Consider the following 19,845-nt stretch of genomic DNA (forward strand, 5'->3'; position numbering starts at 1 on the left):
AAGACAAGCCGTCATCTCAAGACTTTCTTTATTGCTCGTATCTAGGTTGGTCGGCAGTACAGTTCACCCACATTCAAAACAATAACACAGCTCTGACCGGAGGGACCAGGATGACTCTGTCTTTCCAGCTCAGGTGATACATGGTAGACTGGAGAACCGTGAGATTCCCACCCCAAACGCTGAAAACATGCACTGGTGAAAATGGGAAAATTGGAGGAATGGTATCCACCTGAACTACAACCAAAGTGTGCAGAATGTCCTCTTAACAGTCACGCCTGTTGCAACTTTCTCACTTCTATGTCCGTTATGAAAAGCAAACAGGAAGCGGTGCGTTGGCTCCTCAGCAGAGTCCCGCTAAAAACTTGAAAATGGCTGAAGCCACCCTGCTGGACCCCCAAGCGCTAAAGTAGATGGACTGGGGTTCATGACCGCCTACATCACGCTAATATAGTCTCTGTGATCCACCAACACATGAAAAGGCTGATCCTGGTGTCAGTTGATAGCAGCTTTCTATCCAGGCAAGTAACTGGTTAAGCTTCACATCCTGTCTACAGCGCTCTCTCAATGAGACTGCAGCTCGGGCACTTCCGTACCAAGTCATTACTGAAGAAAGGTGTGGATGAGGCAAGGACTGCACAACTATAGACGCTGCACCTCCTCAAACAGTGCAGGCCAGAAAAGCTTGATGCTGTGGTGGGTTTCATTGAAGCTCCAGACGGGATCTTATTATGGACCCCCCCCAAATGAACTTCCCTACTTCCACATGGTGACACACTCCAACACTCCAACAGTCCAATCATACCCAACCTCCAGCATAGCTAAGCCCCAGGAGGGGCCTACAATTCTGCGCCAGTCAAAATATCTAAACTACTGTTCTGAAATGCTAGATTATAGTAGAGTGTCAAAAAAAAAGGCAAACGTATCCTTCAAACAGAGTGGAATAAGTAATTCAACATTCTATATCAAAATTCCTGCTGAAAGTTGTACTGGCAAATCTCTAAAAACTATAAAAATCCAAAACATTGCAGGAAAAGTTGACCAAATGTCAAAATGAAAACCACCAAAGGTCAGCCCAGTGCTCATATGCAGTATGGCCAAAACTGCCAGAATCCTCCAGAACGGCTCAGTGCTGATCTCAAACCACGCTAGACTGAGATACATCTGGTCACTCCAGACGTTCACCTGAGATAACACCTGTCAATCATCACCCTGCCCTTAGCAGCTGATGCAGCACAGTCTTCTAAATTCAAATTGTTCGAGAGTATGGCAGACAGTTGTCTCTGCCTGTTTCTCAGCATGGTTCAGGCGTTGGATTTTCAGATCACTTCATACAGCACAGCATGGTGAGGTGTCAATAAGCTGAAAATACATTCAACAAAGAGTCATTTCAGTTCTCAGTGATGTAGGACTCTTTGATTCCTTCAAGCTACGCTAATCAGTGCTCTGGAGAATTTGCTCCAGTTCCTGTGAACAGTGGCTAGCTCTGGTAGCTCCTTAGCAACAGTGGCTAACTCTGGTAGCTTCTAAGTACATATGGAAACCCCTACAGCAAAGCAGACTTCTCTCACTATTTTAACTCATGTCAGATTTCAACGTACTCAAAAATCTGAGAATCTGCCAGTGTTTTACTGAGAATGTTTGTGTGTGGCTTACAAAATGGATATATTGGGTGTGCACACAAAGGTGTGCATCATTTTAGCCCTCCCCCCCACCCCCACCCCTCCCTTCATGCGGTTTTGACAGGGCCGTCCTATGAATGCACACCCGTTGTGTTGTACACTTTTCTTGTTGGTAGATAAACTGTACACACACTGAACACAGAGCTTGCATAGCCAATGAGGTCCTCAAAGGACAAGAAAACTGAATTTAAAAATCCCTGGGCCAGGAGTTAAACCCTCTGACCATTCACCCAATCAGATTTTTCTTCCCATACTCGAGGTTCCTGAATTACAGGCAGAGTTCACAGCACAGAAAGGAGGAAGGTTTGACTGCAGCTGACCGAAACCTGGAACACCACCTAATTCTCCTCTGCAGACATTGTTCTGCATGATATTAGAGCAACCATCTCTGTTCTAAAGTTGTCAACCGTGCTAAATTTATTAAGTCACTCAAACTGAAAGGTAGCCAGGCTAGGCTTCTGAGAGGTAAAACAGACATTTACAGCACATCAGTAGCATGGGAGGTGGACGAGGGAATCGTTTAAGGAAAGAGCTAAACAGTTCAGATTCCATAGACCATGAATGAAGCCAAAGACATTCTTTAATTCCTGTCTCTCAGAATGCAGGTGAACACAGAAAAAATAAACTTAATGCATTAGTGCATTAGTGACTCTATTATACATGTTTACAGATATAGTTCTTTCTCCCATACACAGTGACAGCTAGTCTTGTCTATGACTGTAACACACTAGAGAGAAGACTAGAGCTTTACATTTTGTTGAACAATCTGCCTGTGCGTTCCTGTTGCTTATCCAAGCACATCGTACCTGACTCTATCTGGTTAGAGTCATATTCAAATGACTTTTTGAGATACTCTTTCTGATACATTTTTACAGAACATTTGCACTAAATAAACTTGGATTTGCAGTCTGCTGGTACAATTGCCTCTATTTTTATGTTGATATTTTTTACGTTTAAACTTTTTGGGTGCATTTATTTTTTTTCCTTTAATCAAGAAATAAGACACATTTGCATTCACAGCCCATGAACTTCCACCCTCGTCTATTCATTCAGCAAAAATAACCATCAGACTAACTGAGGCCAAGGTGTCCAGCCAAAGCGGCTGATAAGCACAACACATTTTGAGCTGCTTGGACACTCAGTCTCCCAAAATAAGTAGGGTAACCCTGAAAAGTTTAGACTAATTATTTTTTCCTTGTTTTTTTTTTAAAGATATTTTTTTTATTAAAAATAAAAAAATGTTCAAAACTATTCGTTTACAAGGCATACAAAATGTGGAAACGGGGAATGAAAGACAGACCTGAGGTAGATCACAACACTCGCATGCACACCGTTCACATCCTGACCAAAGTAATGCTGGGATTCACTTCTTATTCTCGCTATTTGGAATTGATCATTTGCATTACCATTAGTCACATTCCTGTGTTCCAAATAAAACATGTCCCTTCAATGCAACATGGTAGTCTCCAATTAAACAAAATATCTCTTAAAAAAATTTCTTGCTTTTTCTTATAATTCGTTTTCGTCACAAAATAGGAAAAATATATTCATAAATAGCTATCCTCTCTCTTTTTATATATATATATATATATAAATATATACACACACGCACACATGCATGCGCACACACACACACGCACACACACAGCGAGAGTCACGTGTATCGATGCTGACATTGAAGAGTCTAAAGGTGAGGCTAAACTGAAGCTCAGAGGGTGAAAGAACTTGCTGCGATGTTTCTACGACGTCTGCCCGTGACGCCAGTGCCATGTTTAAGGCTGAAAGCTTCCATGGTCATGAATAAAAAGCACTAAAGCACTAAACACACCTGCGTGTCCAGCAAACTGCTGATCAGGGTGGGGGGGTAAAAAAAAAAAGAAAAAAGAAAAACTACGCTGACAAGAGTCACTGGACATGGCAGGGGAACGTTTTCAAAGGCTGCATATCTTACATTCACAGCTGTCACGCCATTTTAGAAAGCTCTCGGATGGAGAGGTTTTAAGCCAAGCGCAGCGGTGTGGCGACACGGCCATTTACACTACTGCGGCCCCTACTGTGCACTTACATCACAGTTTCTAGTCATATTTATTTTCACTTCAATGCGAAGTACAAGGCAGTGTTTGGGGTGAATATTCGGCTAAAACCGCTCCTTGTCAATATTGCACCAACTTAACACCTTTGTTTAAGTGCAGTTCATTTGTATCTTTTCTGGTTCTTGCTTTCCCTCTCTTGGCAGTAATTTTTGAAATAGCTTTCAACATCAATCTCATGTCCCTACAATACGCACGGCACATGTGCACGTATACGTATGACTTGTACTATTTTCACGTTATTCCTCTGATCGTCTTTCTGACCGAAGTTGAAGTCGCTATCAGAACGCTGCTCAGTGACATTCTGTTGAATTGAAAAGTGAAAATTACATTGAGAAAAAAATGTAAATGAAGACAGTAAGAAACCCAAGTGATGTTAAGCAAAAAGACATGTGAGGGACTGTCTCCCTTGTGTTGGCACACACACAGGTGCAGTGACAAAGATTCACAACAATCCACTAAGACTGAACATTTTCTGCTTTTTCTGTCCATGTTCAAATGGCTGGATGTGTCCTCTGCTACTGCCCACGTTGGAACACCTCAGTTCAAGTCTAAAAACCCTACTTTAGTCTATGACAACAGCCTTTGTTCTCCTTGTATATATATACTGTGTAAGTGTGTGTGTGTGTGTGTGTGTGTGTGTGTATGTGTGTGTATGTGTGTATATATATAGTCTAAGATATATTGTGATAACATGAATCTTGTTCTCTTCATATAGTATATATACACATACATACACACACAGTGAGTAATGTTTGGGACAATGGTATATTTTTAATTCCTGATTTGGCTCTGTACACCTCAATTTGACATTTGTAATCAAATAATTCACATGTGGTTAAAGTGCAGGTTCTACGCTAAAGGGTATTTCATACATTTTGGTTTTTCCACATAGAAGTCCCAGCACTTTTTATCCATAGCCCTCATTTCAGGGAAATATCATGTTTGATACATACATATTAATGTTATATATTAATGTCACGTACATGAAAATAGTATGACCCATAGACATCACCAAGTGCTGAGGAACTCCTCTGGTGATGCTCTGCTAGGTCAGTACTGCAGAGTTCTGCTTGTTTCAAGGGCTAGTTGCTTCATGTTTTCTCTTCATATGAAATGCATGTTCAGTCTTGGTCTCATCTGTCCACAAGACCTTTTGCCAGAACTCTGCAGGCTCTTTTGAGTACTTCTTAGCAAAGTTTTTGTGCCTAACTAGTGGTTTGTATTTTACAGTGTAGCCTCTGTAGTTGTTTTCAAAGTTTTCTGTGGACTGTAGTCACTGATACAGAGTGTTTCTGATCTGTCAGTGAGGTGTTTGGGGTTTTTTGGCATCGGTGATACATTTTTGATCACCAACTGTTGAGGTCTTCCTTGACCCACCAGGCCCTTTGGGATTACTGAGATTATGAGTGCTCTCTGTCTTCTTAATGATGTTCCAAACTGTTAATTTTGGTAAGCCTCGGGTTTGGCCTATGTTTCTAACTCATAATGCCCCATAATGGCTTCCTTGACTTTCATTGGCATAATTCTGCCGCCATTTGGACAAATGGTAATAACAAACGGCAAAGGCAATCAAAAGCCTAGAATCAATACTAGATACTGAAAGTTCTCTTATAGCTGCACTAAGGAAGCAATTCAACACACTAATCAGAAACATGTGTAAAGCAATTTGTAATTTATGTAAAAAAATGTATTTTTTTAAAAACCCAGCAATAAATGAGAGAATGAGAATGTGTACTTTAACCACATGTGAATCGTTTGATTGCAAATTGTGGAGAACAGAGCCAAATCAAGAAGAAAAAAAAAGGTCTTTGTCCCAAACGTATTGGAGCGATATATATACGCACTCAGTGACCACTTTATTAGGTATTTACTAACTTATGTTTTGACTTATTGGTCTTCTGCTACTGTAGCGCATCTGCTTCAAGGTTTGACATGCTGTGTGTTCAGAGATGCTCTTCTCCATACCATTGTTGTAATGCGAGGTCATTTGAGTTACTGTCGCCTTCCTGCCAGATTGAACCTTCTCCTCTGATCTCTCTCATTGATAAGGCATTTTTCGCCAACAGAACTGCATAACATTCCTTATAACATTCTCTCTGTAAACTCTAGAGACTGTTGTACATGAAAAAAGGAGCAGCATTTTCTGATATAAGCAAAGCACCCCATCTGGCACCAACAGCCATTGACTGTGGTAAAATTAATTTAAATAACATTTCTTGCACATATTTCATGTTGGTCTGAACAAAAACTGAACCATGCTGCCACATGACTGGCTGATTAGATATTTGCATTAACAAGCTGGTGTACACATCTGCATCATAAAGTGGTCACTGAGTATATATATATAGTTTCTAATATATATTAATACTGCTATACTGCTAAGCATATCAATCTGAACGTCAAAACAGTCTAAAGAAATTTCCTTTCCATCACGACCCCAGGCTCACCCTGTCCGAAAATCCAAACATTCATTCGCATCGCATTACTCTTTTCCCGTTTTCATTAGGCCTACGTTAGTCGGGGCGAGTGAATTCTTTACTTTGAAAGCAGAGACAGCAGGTACCGCATCTTGGCCTTTCGTCCTCTCTCTGCTTTGCTTTTACAAATGTCACGTTTACCCTCCTTCTCTGAACTGGCAGCCTTTGGCTCACGCATTCCTCAGTAAAGTTCTTTGGTTTTGTTCCCCGTGCCACTGGTCCGCCTCCTCTGTCTCTGTCCGGTTGGAAGGGCTACATTCGTCGGCTGAGGATCGCTGACGCTCGCTGGGGCTGCTCTGCGCGTCACTTGCAGTGGTGCGGTGTGGGAGCTCCCTGCTGATGCTTCTGTTCCGACAGTTTCACCTGCAGGATGATCTCTCTGATCTTCCTCTGTGCAGTCTACAGAATCGAGACAGACAACAGCTATAATGTGGGACATGCTCCCCGCCGCTGGAAAAAAAAAACAGCTCGAGCTAGGTTTTTTAAGAACTGGTAGCTGGTTGACCAGCTCAGACCAGGTCCCTGCTGAACATGGTTTGGCCAGCTCAAGCTATGTTTTAAAACTGCTGTTAGCTGGTCATTTTGAGCATGTCACAGCTTAATTCTACAGCAGGGTCTCTTACTAATCAGTACAGTACACAAGTACATCAGTAGTGAAGAGAAAAAACATAATTTCTTGTGATAGGGTTCAAGTTAACAACAATGCAATTCTCCTGAAAAAGCAACTTTAAAAAAACATATAAAACATTCTTAAAGGATGTATTCCTATCTGTTCAGAACATCTGCGATTCTACTCTGATCCAAAAACACAGAACAACAATAAACAATAAAAAATAAAATAAAAAATAAGACCAAGTTGGAATCAGAAGATTGTTAATTATTAGCAGGGAGCACCAAGAGGAGCATATTATTTAGTGGAGTGTGGTCTGTTGTACACATAGCTGGCAGGCTTTAGCCCACAACACAAATAACGTGTTGGTACAACAATAGTTGTGCATGCCATTGCGTTTTGTGCACGCACTATGCTATGAAATGCCTTTCATGGCCATGAAACAATACTTGCTTACGTGGTCTTTGAACATATAAAAACACATGAAATATACAAGTGTATTCATGAATTTCAAACCCTTGTAATGCTTTTAATGGCACAAGAGTCACGACTGTCCAAAGACCCTTACCTGGCTGGCAAAGAAATGCCCAATAATTTTTACGAAGACCTCGTCATTCTCATCTGGAGTTTGGTCCCGTGGCACAATGACTTCAGCGCTCGTTAGGTTCTGCAGCTCATTGACCTGCAGGGGGAGACATTGGGCACTGTTGGAGTGGGCCCGTTCCCCTCCCCTCCGTGATAAAGCCAACCAATCAAGCTATGGCCAACCACTGCCCTCATACCCACCGTTTTACCACCCTTGCCGATAACACGTCCGGCCGCACACGAGGGGACTTTGATGTGTGTCTCCAGTTTCACCTCTTCCTTCGCTGTGAAGAAGTTCTCCTCTTTCAATTTCCCAAAGATCCTGCCTTGAGCCTGTTCACCAACAGCAGTAAACATGAACCTACAAGGAACTGGCAGGCGTCTGCTCACACGGAATACGAAAAGCATTGTTGTGTTGACGGTTACAAATCTCCTCTGAGCCAAGACATTCATAGGCCCTCTCTATCATGGGTGGTGCTGACCTAACCAGCGTGGATAGAGGCTTACAGACACAGAAAAACAAAGGGACTTTACCTTAAACTGGGCCTCGGGGGGTCCAGTGATGATCACCATTCTCTCAGAGACATCAGGGGTTTCTGCAGGGGCAATCTGTAAATACACAAATTCACCATCGACAACCCCGTTAGGACTGCATCGGCTCAATCTGACCATGGCTGTGAAAGCCTGTGCGCCCTTTTGGTGGAAAATTATATGACACTCCAGTCTTTTTGGACCAGTAGCAAGCAGTACCAAACAAAACACTTAAGCTAGTACCTACCCCAGGAGTAACACGTTAGAACTTTTCTGCCTATTGTTGAAGGTATCAAAGCGAGCAAATCTACACATACCAAGGTTGAGGCCTTCATGGTAACGGATTAATATGTTTTGTGAACGGGAAGAAGCACTGAATTTAAGCACTGCCAATGCTATTCATAGAAATAAATATAAAAATCTACTAATGTTCTGCTGGAGCAAGCAAATTCATGTCTTCTGCCGAGTAGTTACTATGCAGTACCTTGCTGTTAGTTAGCAATATGAACTGAACACTGGCCAGTTAGTGAAACATAAAGTCATACACCATACACTGAGAGCTCCATTGAAATATTTCAGTCCAGGAAGGTGGGTGGATTTTACAAATGGTCCTTTGGTGACAGAATTGGGGACCAGTGGTCCAAGGGTACAAACTCCATGCACTCCCTGCTGAAAAACAGCTCAAGCTAGGTTTTGAAACCGCTGGTTGCTGGTTGACCAGTTCAGACCAGCTCCCAACTCGACATGGTTTAGCTGGGTGATCAGTTCAGACCAGCTTTCAGCTTCACATGGTATGACCAGCGCAAGTTATGTTTTGAAACAGCACTAGCTGGCTGACCAGCTGATACCCAGCTAGACCAGCTTATGACCGGCTCTGACCAGCTCCATTTTCAAGACGGTCAAGCTGGTATAGCTTACTTTTACAGCAGGGCTCTTATGTACACTGTCATGTGAGGATACAGACCTTTTTTCATTGAGCTCAAATCCACTGGGAGGACCAGCTAACACTATTGCTGATACTTTTGTTTGTGGGAGAGACAGACTGCAGGTACATCCTACCTTGATGGAGGCACCAGCAAAGCGTGCCAACTGCTTGATATGTTGTCCCTTCTTTCCGATGAGTGCACCCACAGCCTGGGTTGGGATGAAAAGGTACACTACCTCCTGCTCAGGAGGCTGCGAGAGATGAATCATATAGTCATGAGTATGCACATGCATACTCTGTAACATTAACTTAACATAGAGCCCCCCACCCACAAAGAAAAATAAATTGTTTTTCTTTTTTAACCGAGGTACCATTAAATAAATAAAAAAATTAAACCATGGCATTGATAATGTTACAAATCACTGTTGCTGTTTGAACTATTTGATTTCATCTTTATATACACTCACCGAGCACTTTATTAGGTAATTATTAGACTTATTTTTTAGACTTCTACTGCTGTAGGTTGTCCATTTAAGAGTTATGATGTGGTGTGTGTTCAGAGATGCTCTTCTGCACACCACTGTTGTCACGTGTGGTTATTTGCGTTACTGTCACCTTGTCAGCTTTGACCAGTCTGGCCATTCTCCTCTGACCTCTCATTAACAAGGTGTTTCTGTCTGCAGAACTGCTGCTAACTGGATTTTTTTGTTTTTTTGCACCATTCTTTGCAAACTCTAGATATTAGTGTGCATGAAAATCCCAAAAGATCAGCAGTTTCTGAGATACTCAAACCACCCTGTCTGCCACCAAGAATCATTCCATGGTCAAAGTCACATTTTTCCCCATTCTGATGGTTGATGTGAACATTAACTGAAGCTCCTGACCCGTATCTACATGATTGTATGCATCGCACTGCTGCCACACAATTACCTGATTAGATAATCGCATGAATAAATAGGTGAAATAAATCAGTGTGTGTATATGATTGCAAAGCCCCATTTTCAGAAGCCATTACTCCACTGTTACCTCATCCTGTGTTACCTCATCCATACCCAAAATGCTAATATGCTAATTTGGCACTAGAAAAATCCATTGTAGTAAGCACAGCTGGGAACAATTATGTGGCTTAATGAAGCTAAAATGTCTTAAATGTATAAAAAACTTAATAGTAATTTGTAACATCTTAAATATAAATCAATTACTTGGCTGTAGTTTTTTAAATCTATTTAATGCATCCTTGTTGAATAAAAGTATCAATATCTTTCAAAAACATAAACATTTTCACAGTAGTTCCAAACTTTTGAACACACAGACGTTATGCAATAAGAAAAGGAACTGATTACATTTAAACAGCAGGAAGCAAGTAAAAGGTATTTAAGCACAATGGGATCTGAACTGTAATAACTCAAAATGTTCTCTTTTCCACCAAACCGCCTGAGGAATGAGAGACAAATGTGATGCCTTCCTATTTCCACACCACATCTACCCAGATCATGACAAAACAGAGCAGCTAGAGGGTGCTGTTTGATTGCGCTTGAATCCGGTGGCGCGCTCAACCTACGACTATGAAAGACTTAAATGTCTCCAGAAACATTGACCTTTGTCTTACTTCATAAATGCTCAATAAAGTTGTATTTATATGAAGTGTGTCATAAACTGTGGGCAGGAGGTAATGGAGCGTGGACTTACTGAGTGCTGGTGGGAGATGATGCTGGTTGGCGGAACCCCATACAGACTTCCAACATGTGACGAGTGACCCTGGAGTAACACAGTGGATTTTGCTCAAGCACACTGAATAAACTCTCTTTCTTTACCCCTTCCTTCCTATCCATCATCACATCCCTCTATTCCTTTCACTATCCTTTCTACCTTTCCCTGTGCTGTATCCCATAATACATTGCTCTGCCCTGTCCCTGTTTGTTCATACAGGGCTGGCCCCTTGATTTGATTTGATTTATTTGCACAAGAAACAGCATATAAGAACATAAAAGGATAACATACATACATAAGATGGAAAATAATTTGCGCAGGAGAGGAAAGAAGAGAGCCGTCCCCTAATTTATAAATAAACAAAAACATATGCATTTTACACAAGTAAAAGAAGAGGGGGAAAAAACATCTAATGAACACAAAACCCCTTCCATAGGAGCCCAGGGAATATGAATCCACTTGGAAGTGTGTGGTTACAGGTGTGTTAACGGCCGCAGCCACAAGAGGGCGCACTCACTATAAAGGGGCTGTATCCAGCAGCTGGTGGAGGGGCAGCTCCCCTGGGTGCCACAGGGGGCAGCACTGAGAGGCCGGTGGAAAAGATGCCGAGAGCGTTCAGGTTTAGCCCAGGGATAAGGTTGCCCTGTTGCTGTGTGACAATCAAGAGAAAGACACCTGTCAGTTAAGAGTCACAGTGAACAGGAAGACACCTTGTGGGGTAGGACAGATATATAATAGATAGATAACTATTTATTCCCCATGGGGGAAACTCATTTGCCACCACATCATACAAACATTACATTCCCAATACAACAACACTGTAAAAAGCCTTATCTCTCATGACTAACAGCCATGAATCACTTCGAAGTGTTCATTATGAAATTTGACCGCTGCTGGAACAAAGGACCTTCTGAGGCACTCAGTGGAACAGCAAGGCATCACCAATTGCCAATACCCTGGTCCCAGAGAGCTGCAGGGTGGCTTTCGTTGTTAGTCAGCACTTAATTGATCACTTATTTACACAGTTAGTCACCTGACCTTGCTTCTTGGAGCTAAGTCGGTTGCTGATTTTGAGGAGAAAACAAAAACAGAAACTGGTTTGTGACCCTGCACTAGGCAGTACTCTCAACATCATAACATCATGTCATGCACTGTAACATACTATGTTAACTGCTAGATGGTGCTAAGAACTTCATAATGCTGCTTCCCAACAGCCAAATCTTCTAGTAGAAAACCCAGGCCTGGAACACTCTTGTTGATAAGAAACAGCCCAGAGGAATGACTCAATACAATGGAAGAGACAGGACTTTCAACTGGAGCACCCTGTGAGCAATGACTGGGCCTACCAGCACAGAATTTTCATTTAAAGAGGAATGATTGCCTGACAGGCTGCTTTATAGGCGTAATTAAAGCCGTAGTCATGTGTATATAAATTTGGCCTTTTTGCGAGAATGCCTTCAGGGTTGTGCCGTCTTTGGACGTTCACACAGAGGTTTGAATACAGATGAAGCAGACGGAAAGAATGCAGTAACTCTCATTCCCCCCTTGGGCCGGTGACGGCGCCGTTATCTGCGGAAAGCCGAGTATCGAATGAGTGCTGGAAACAGCATACGTGTCTCCGCCGGCGCGGTGGAGAAGGAGTGAGTCAGAGACGACTACATCTGATAAGATACTTGATCTCCGGCGTCACACAGCCAGTACGGCGCATTACAATGGGCACCTAATATCCGGAGCGGCTGGGGTAGCCGTCAGCTGCTCTAACCACAGAGTTGTGCTTCTGCCGTTGCGCGTTCTTAGCGAAGCGCATGTTCACCGTTAGCCTGTTAGCCCGTTAGCTCACGTTTATAGCAGCGACATCGTTCTCGTAGGCCTCCCTCAGTTTGCGCATGACGTCCACCTCGGCCTTGCTGCAGGCCTCCAAGCCCCCCTTCACCGTGATGGTCCGCTCCGGGTTGTAAATGGTCAGGTCCTGCAAGCTGTGGAGTGGGGACGGACACGGGCGTCAAGGGGGCATCGACGACAGTGGACGTGTATACTCCCGCCTCCCTGCCCTCTCCTCCCGAATACCTGTGGCCTTCCCTGCCCCATTCGCCTCACTTCCAATACGTCATTGCTTAGGATTAAAGCGCTGGCTGTTCTACGCTTTACCAAACTTATCTGGTTACATTACATTACACTTATTTGGCAGAAACTTGTATCCAAAGCAACTTACAGTTGATTAAGACTAAGCAGGGGCCAATCCCCCGTGGAGCAATGTGGGGTTAAGGGCCTTGCTCAAGGGGCCAACAGCTGCACATATCTTATTGTGGCTACACTGGGACTTGACCCACCAACCTTGCAGGTCCCAGTCAAGCACCATAGCTAGGCTACATGCAGGCCCCAGGCTGTCTGGTTTGTTGGAGCCAAAGAAATACTCTCAAAAGGTTCAAGCCTCACCTTGTGATTGTTTTGGCTGGCTGAATTGCACCATGAGTCAAGCACAGAAAAGTATTTGAATCCAAAACAATTACTATTTGTCTGCTTGAAGCACGCTGATAAACCTGGACAGGTCAAGCATGGTCAAACGATGGCTGAGCAGTGCAGGGAAGGGGAGGGGCCATCAGGAGGATCACGACGCATCCCTGACATTCACTGTATATAAAAGACCTGAAGGACCCTCATTCTCCTCAGAGCAAGATATGTGACTAACCATCCAAGGGCTTACAAAAATACCCCTTCTGTACACAGGCTCTGAACTGGCTCACACTGACACAGCATCTAGCTGTGCAAACAAGGGAATGAAGATTCATTTCTAAAAATCTAAAAACGTCCACAAGATCACTGGACGTCACAGGATCTCATACTGTATCATCACAGACAATCGCAACAGGACACACAAGACAAGCAGATGTAGTTGTGAGTGATGGGTTCCTCTCTATTGTTTGCTCTTCCCTGGTGTAAAATCCAGCTATGACCAGTTTGAAATGACCAGCTACCAGCTGTTTCAAAACATAGCTTGAGCTGGTCTGACCATGTTGAGTATTGAGCTTGTCTGAACTGGTTAACGAGCTACCAGCTTGAGCTGCTTTTTTTCAGCAGGGTCATTGAGCAGATCTACACAGACGCGGAGTAATTCATTACTCCGAATGGAAAGGATTAGGGAATGCAACCCATGAAATTGCTGCAATCTACGATTTCTAAAAATGCTTTCAAGACCAAATAATTTACAAATCAATTGCTCAAATCAGGGAGGTACTGAATTGAGCCAAGAAAAGGATAACTCTTGTGGCTGTGCCTAATGAGCTATAGCAAACAGAAAGACAATTGTATATCACTGCAAAACAAATGATCACTCCATTCAGCCGTAATTTTGGTGAAGGGATGTAATGTAAACTTGGCTCTGGTAAATTGACTTCGTACAGGTCCGTAACTGATGACTCAATGCAAATTATTGTCTTTTATTTTTACATTAAATGTGCTTAAGAAGTCATTACTATGTTAATGCAGACAACTGATATGTATTGTGCAATTTTCATGATTTTTAAGAAGTTATCTGCACCATATCCCAAGTTAATACTGCTGTAAAAGCCTGAACACCAAACTGTACTAAATCATGCTTTCCTGTGATTTCCATAGTCTATATTCATCAGACAGAAGACTTATATCTCTGTAGAGCAGCTCAGAGGCAGGCTGCAGGTGGGATGAAACAGTATGTGATGTACTGGGACTTACGAGGAGATGGTGATTTTGGTCCCGGTTTCCTGCTCGATTTTTTTCAGGTTCCTGCCCTCCTTCCCGATTAGCCGTCCCACAAGACTGTTGTGGGCCAGGATCTTCAGAGGAATATCTTCAGCTCTGAGGGACGAAAGAGCATTCAGCCACAGAGTCATTGTGGGGTTTGTGTGCAGTGGGGGGACTGAGGGAATTTGAGTTGGGATTTTGGTAACGTAACCTCACGATGTTCCGAACACCAAGTTAGCTCACCATGTTCCGAACAGTGCAACTTTCACGACGAATAACTACACAATTACTTCCAGATCAGCTTTGGTTTTTGGGTGTGTTTAAAGTATAATTCTTTCCCTTTACATAAAAACTTGTTACAAGTCACATACACGATCCATTTCAGCATACAGTGACATGGTAATAGTGCTATACTGTGACATTGTGGTGGGGAAGCTGTTGCTAACGAGAGACTACGAACCAGGCAGGCTTATACAGCGGCGTTCGGATCATCATGAGCTAACATGGTCTTCCGAACACAGGGACATGGTGCACTTATTTGTCGTTTTGTCTATAATTATTGGTCCAAGTCACATCAATCAAAGTGTTTTAGTGTTGAAGATAGTCAATATGCAACCATAATCATAACCCACATTCCTCAGGAGAAAAACTACCATTGAATGGACATTAACTTGTATGTTAATGTAATGTGGTGGAAGCAGCCGCTTCCCTGTGTTCTGTCTGGAACACGGCGAGTTTACGTTCGGACCGCACTCACGCCTTGGTCTCGCTGGCTTCCTTCTGCATGATGTCCAGAATCATGCGACAGGCAGCGGAACAGCCTTCTGGACTGGAGTGGATGGTGATAGGCTTCTCTGCCGCACCAGCATTCTCCTTCCGGTGTATGTCGACTCTGTCAGGGGAAGGACAAACGGACAGACAGACAGACACTCTGTCACAGCATTCAGAAGCACAGAGAAGGCTCTCCACCAAGATAACCTGGGTCAAATACATCATCTTTTTGGAATCCAATACTTTCCTGTGCTTGACTGATCTTGCCTGGGGCAATTGAGCCAACCAAGAGGACCAGAAGCAGAGTTTGCACTTTCTGAGAGTTTTCCATAGGTTCCAATGTACCAGACAGGCTCAGTGAAGTGTATAAAAGTATTTGAACCCAAAACTATACCACCAAAGCATAGCCGGCAAGTGAAGTCTGAGAGCTCTCAGAGACAAACTTAAACAAATAATCCCCTTTTCCCTGACGTTGAGCAGTTTGCGTGATAACTAATGGTGGCCCTGTTCATTTATGGGCTGACCACAGTCCAGAAATGTATAATAATATGAACCCTGGTGCTTAAAGAATGAAGGGCAAAACATAGCATCAGCGATGTGGGGGAGGAAAGGACATGAGGATTAACCAGCATTTAATGTGTCAGTCGATGTGTTCTGAGAAAAGACGAATGCTATCTTGGAATGAACATAAATTCTCAGTCCGCTCTGTAAAGAAAGGATAACAAAGAAAGGAGCATTTGATAACAAAATGTCTGAAAGTATTCAGGATTTGACATCACCTGTCTCTCAGAATCAACAAGAAGCAGCCTGCCCACCACATCAACCGCACCAAAAGGTCAGCGCACACCCAAAGTCTACTGCGTGGGAACACTCTGTTCATCTCCACGAGAACAACGGAAATAAACACTTCTAAAATAACAGATTCCACCGCCTTGCATTGCTTATGGTTACGGGAGGAAAGCTGAGGAGGCATCAAGGTTGCAGTGATTCAGTATGGATTATATATAATATTATATATAATCCACACTGTAGATATAATCCACACTGTACAATAAAAATCAACGATGATAGAGAAGGCTGAGTCAGCAGCTCAAATAACAGACGCGTGCACAGGATATGGAAACGGAAAACAACAAACCATATAATTACAATGAACTGAGACATTACCAGCTATGTGTCACACACATGGCCACAGGTGGAAATGCTGCCATGCTGATTTTTAGTAAATTCACACACAGTGCAGTATTTAGGTGGTGGTACAATTTCTGTACTTTTTTGGCTCTGTACTCCAGCACAATGGATTTGAAAGAAACAATGAACATGAGGTTAAGAGCAGACTGTCACCTTTAATATGAGGCCATTTGCAGTAAATGCTGCCATGTTGAGATAGACAAAAATACACATATTCACATACTGTATGTTGGCACAGTCATTTAACATCCCAAATGATTAACATTTACTGAGCAAATGCTGAGTATTAGATACCATTAGAAAAATGTATGATGCATGATATTCCGTCGCAAGTTAACACCATACACGGAAACAAACAAAGATAGTGAAGTTCATGCTTTTTTCTGCACTCTTAGAAAAACGGGTTGTTTCCATAGAGGAACCCTTCTTAGTTCTTAATGGAACCCTTCTGGTTGTTTATAGAACCCTCTATCATAGGTGTGATGGGTATGGGTTCCTTTTGACCGATTTTTCTGAGAGTGTACAGTGGAATACTCAGTTGTTTTTCAATGTAAGCATTATTATAATATATCGTTGCTGCACTGCTTCATCAGAGTAGCACAATCAATATCTTAACACAAGCTGCGTGCATCATCCCGCCCCAAATAATAACAGGCCTCGATACAACCTCAATAAGCACTCTTGCCCAGCTTCAAGAACATGGTGTTCAGCCCATTGCAGACCAGAACCACAAGACCATAACCACTGCCCATAATCAACAACACACCAAGCTGAACATGAAACCCTCAGTATGCTGTCTAAATTATCTAGAGCTAAGCAAACATTAAGCCAATTAAAGTGTACTGTGCTAGTACCATTGACAATGTGTATAGTATTGTGACCCATTTATCAAAATATTTCAAGGAATATGAACATACAATTACCATAAATCAGTGCATGTACAGCTTGAGAGTAAACGTATAGCCATACATTTGTCAGACAGCACCGGTCGAGGAAAACTGAAACTGAGACATGCAGCTCACTATAATGCTAGCATAGAAGGAACAGGACCACAAGAAAAATACTGTATGACAAAAGACTCATGCCACAGGCTCCAAGAAGCACAACTGATGTACACAGCCCACCACTGAAAACATATCCCCAATAGTAGCCAACTGTGACTGCTTCAGAGCAGGATAATAGCCACAAAAAGACACACAGTTCCCTGGCTCCTATGAAGACATAAATAGATGATTATGGCAATCACCAGTCATCTTCAACGTGACCAGACAATGTAACAGAGTTACGATTTCTGCTTCCACCAGAGTGCTTTGCAGCCCAGTAACAGCAACTCCTTTCTACCTGGTAAGTCACATTGTAGTGATATGGGAAAGTGCACAGAGTTTTCAGACTGTCTGAATAGTGGGAAAAAAAGGATGAACACACAGGGCCTACAACTCTCAAATGGAGCTGTGTAGATGCAGCAACATCTCTCCATTCACAAATATCTCTGTATTAAGGAGGGTAACAACTTCCCATTTATATTCTTGATAAACCCCAAGATCTTGCCTGGTGCAATTCAACATTGGGGACATCACATTCCACCTACACAGAAATCCCAGCAAACTTTTCTCTAATGTCTAATGACTCCTGTTGCATGAAAATTATTTTTTATGCTCCTTTTGTTCACCTGAGACCACATCACATGGACACTTGTTTTGACTGTGCTGGATTCCAGCTGTGCAGTTTGTACTGCAATACTCGCCCTGAGGGAATTTTGTCAGTAATTGGCTGTCAAAAAAAATACACCGTAATACAATTGTACAGTGTGTATGACCAATAACCACAAAATATAATGAAAAAGCAGATGAGCCTGTTCAGGCTCGTGAAGTTTAAGCTGAGTAAACCTGTGCCAACAGCTGTTAGTCATATTGGCTTGGGTATTCTAACACGGGCCTGCTTCTATAAAAGAATAAAAAACTAAGCAATAAATTATAAAGGGCAGCCACCAATAAGCGTGACTAGACTTTGTAGCATCAGCTGCTGTTACAGTGTCGGTTACAGCGTCACGCCTGCCTGTGTGTGTCAGAGAGGGCGGTCAGAGAGAAAGGGAGAGAACAGGTGCAGTTTGGGTCAGTACAGGTGTTGGGATTGAGGTGGTGGAGATGATGGGTAGTACAGTAGACCTGCTGAGTTTGGGTTGGTATAGGTGCTAGAAGTTTGGGTCAGTAGAGGTCTTAGGTTTTGGTTGGCGCAGGAGATGAGTAGCCAAATAGAGGTGCAGGTTTGGAGTGAGTACAGGCGCTGGAGTTTGGGTTAGTAGAGGTACTAGAGTTGGAGTCGGTACAGGTTATGGAGTGTGGGACAATACAGGTTCAGGAGTCTGGCTGGCTTACTTGGACTGGGTTTGCTTCGTGACGTTTTTGATGGTAAGGCCGTCTTTTCCAATGATGGCGCCGACAAACTGCGTGGGGACCAGAATGCGCAGAGGAAAGTCCTGGAGCTTGTGCCGAGAGCCCCCGAGGCCGGCTGAGGGACCAGGCTGGGGGCCATCCTGGTCCCGTGATGACCGCCCCCCTCGACGTGGGCGAGGAGCCTGGGGGGTCGCGACTGCGTCCGCGTCCTGAATGTATGAGACCCTGAAGGAGTAGTCTTCAAACTGGTGTCCTGTCAACTTCTCAATGGCCCTGATGACAGATAGGGGTAGTCACACACATAGCACACACATACTTAAACATGTCAACATGTATCTGCCCGGAGAATTGCCCACCAATGACAAATACTTGTTGAAAGTCTTGCTGGTTACAAGTAAAAAGGGCATCACAAGGAGATGGCTTTCTAGAGAGCCTCCTACCGTGACCAAATGGATGGACATTGTTAACAACATATACAGGATGGAGAGACTGACATTTGCAAAACATGATGTATGGGATTGATTATTATTGTGTATAATAATACAAATTATTGTTCATTTTACAAAAATAAAGTTTACAAAATGTAAACATGTGAACAATATTGTACTTTATTAATGCTGTACTTTAAAAATGATTCCTCCAAATCCTTGTTTAGTACTTGGTGCATCCACCTCAGGGAAGGATAACAGCATGGAAAAGTTTCCTGTAATGCTTGACAATGTTAAGGAACACATTTTTGGGATTTTGGACAATTCCTCCATGCAGATCCTTGCATGGTCCTTCACATTCTTGGATTTGCGCTTATAAACTGCTCTAGCCCGCATGTTTAATTGGATTGAGATCCAGTGCCTGAGATGGCCATTGCAGAAGATAGACTTTGTTGTCACAAACCATTTCTGTGTGGATTCTGAAGGATGCTTTGGGTAATTATCTGGCTGGAAAGTCCACATACCTACAGCTAAATCTCAGCTGTGTGGTAGAGGCAACTAGATTGTCTGCCAAAATTGCCTGATACTTGGTGGAATCCATTATACCACTGATCTTAACCAGTAATCCTGGACCTCTGAAATTAAAAAAAGCTCCAGAACATCACTGACCTACTTCCATATTTCACTGCGGGTATGGAGCGCATCTGCTTTAATCATCTCGGTTTTGATGCC

General features: G+C 42.9%; 1 protein-coding gene across 1 annotated transcript in view; it reads right to left on the reverse strand.

The window, feature by feature from the left end:
* Nucleotides 1-11: 11 nt before the first annotated feature.
* Nucleotides 12-19,845, reverse strand: part of igf2bp2a (insulin-like growth factor 2 mRNA binding protein 2a) — a 68,021-nt gene continuing 48,187 nt past the window's right edge. The window contains exons 6-16 of the mRNA XM_061234503.1: nt 18,668-18,958; nt 15,088-15,222; nt 14,322-14,444; nt 12,451-12,586; nt 11,128-11,259; nt 10,590-10,658; nt 9,035-9,151; nt 7,979-8,053; nt 7,646-7,777; nt 7,428-7,541; nt 12-6,648 (exon numbers count right to left, since the gene is read on the reverse strand). Coding sequence (XP_061090487.1) covers nt 6,553-6,648; nt 7,428-7,541; nt 7,646-7,777; nt 7,979-8,053; nt 9,035-9,151; nt 10,590-10,658; nt 11,128-11,259; nt 12,451-12,586; nt 14,322-14,444; nt 15,088-15,222; nt 18,668-18,958 — 1,420 coding nt within the window. The 3' untranslated portion in view covers nt 12-6,552. The remainder of the gene's footprint in view (nt 6,649-7,427; nt 7,542-7,645; nt 7,778-7,978; nt 8,054-9,034; nt 9,152-10,589; nt 10,659-11,127; nt 11,260-12,450; nt 12,587-14,321; nt 14,445-15,087; nt 15,223-18,667; nt 18,959-19,845) is intronic.

This window comes from Conger conger, chromosome 3 (assembly GCF_963514075.1).
Source record: "Conger conger chromosome 3, fConCon1.1, whole genome shotgun sequence".
Lineage (NCBI taxonomy): Eukaryota > Metazoa > Chordata > Actinopteri > Anguilliformes > Congridae > Conger > Conger conger.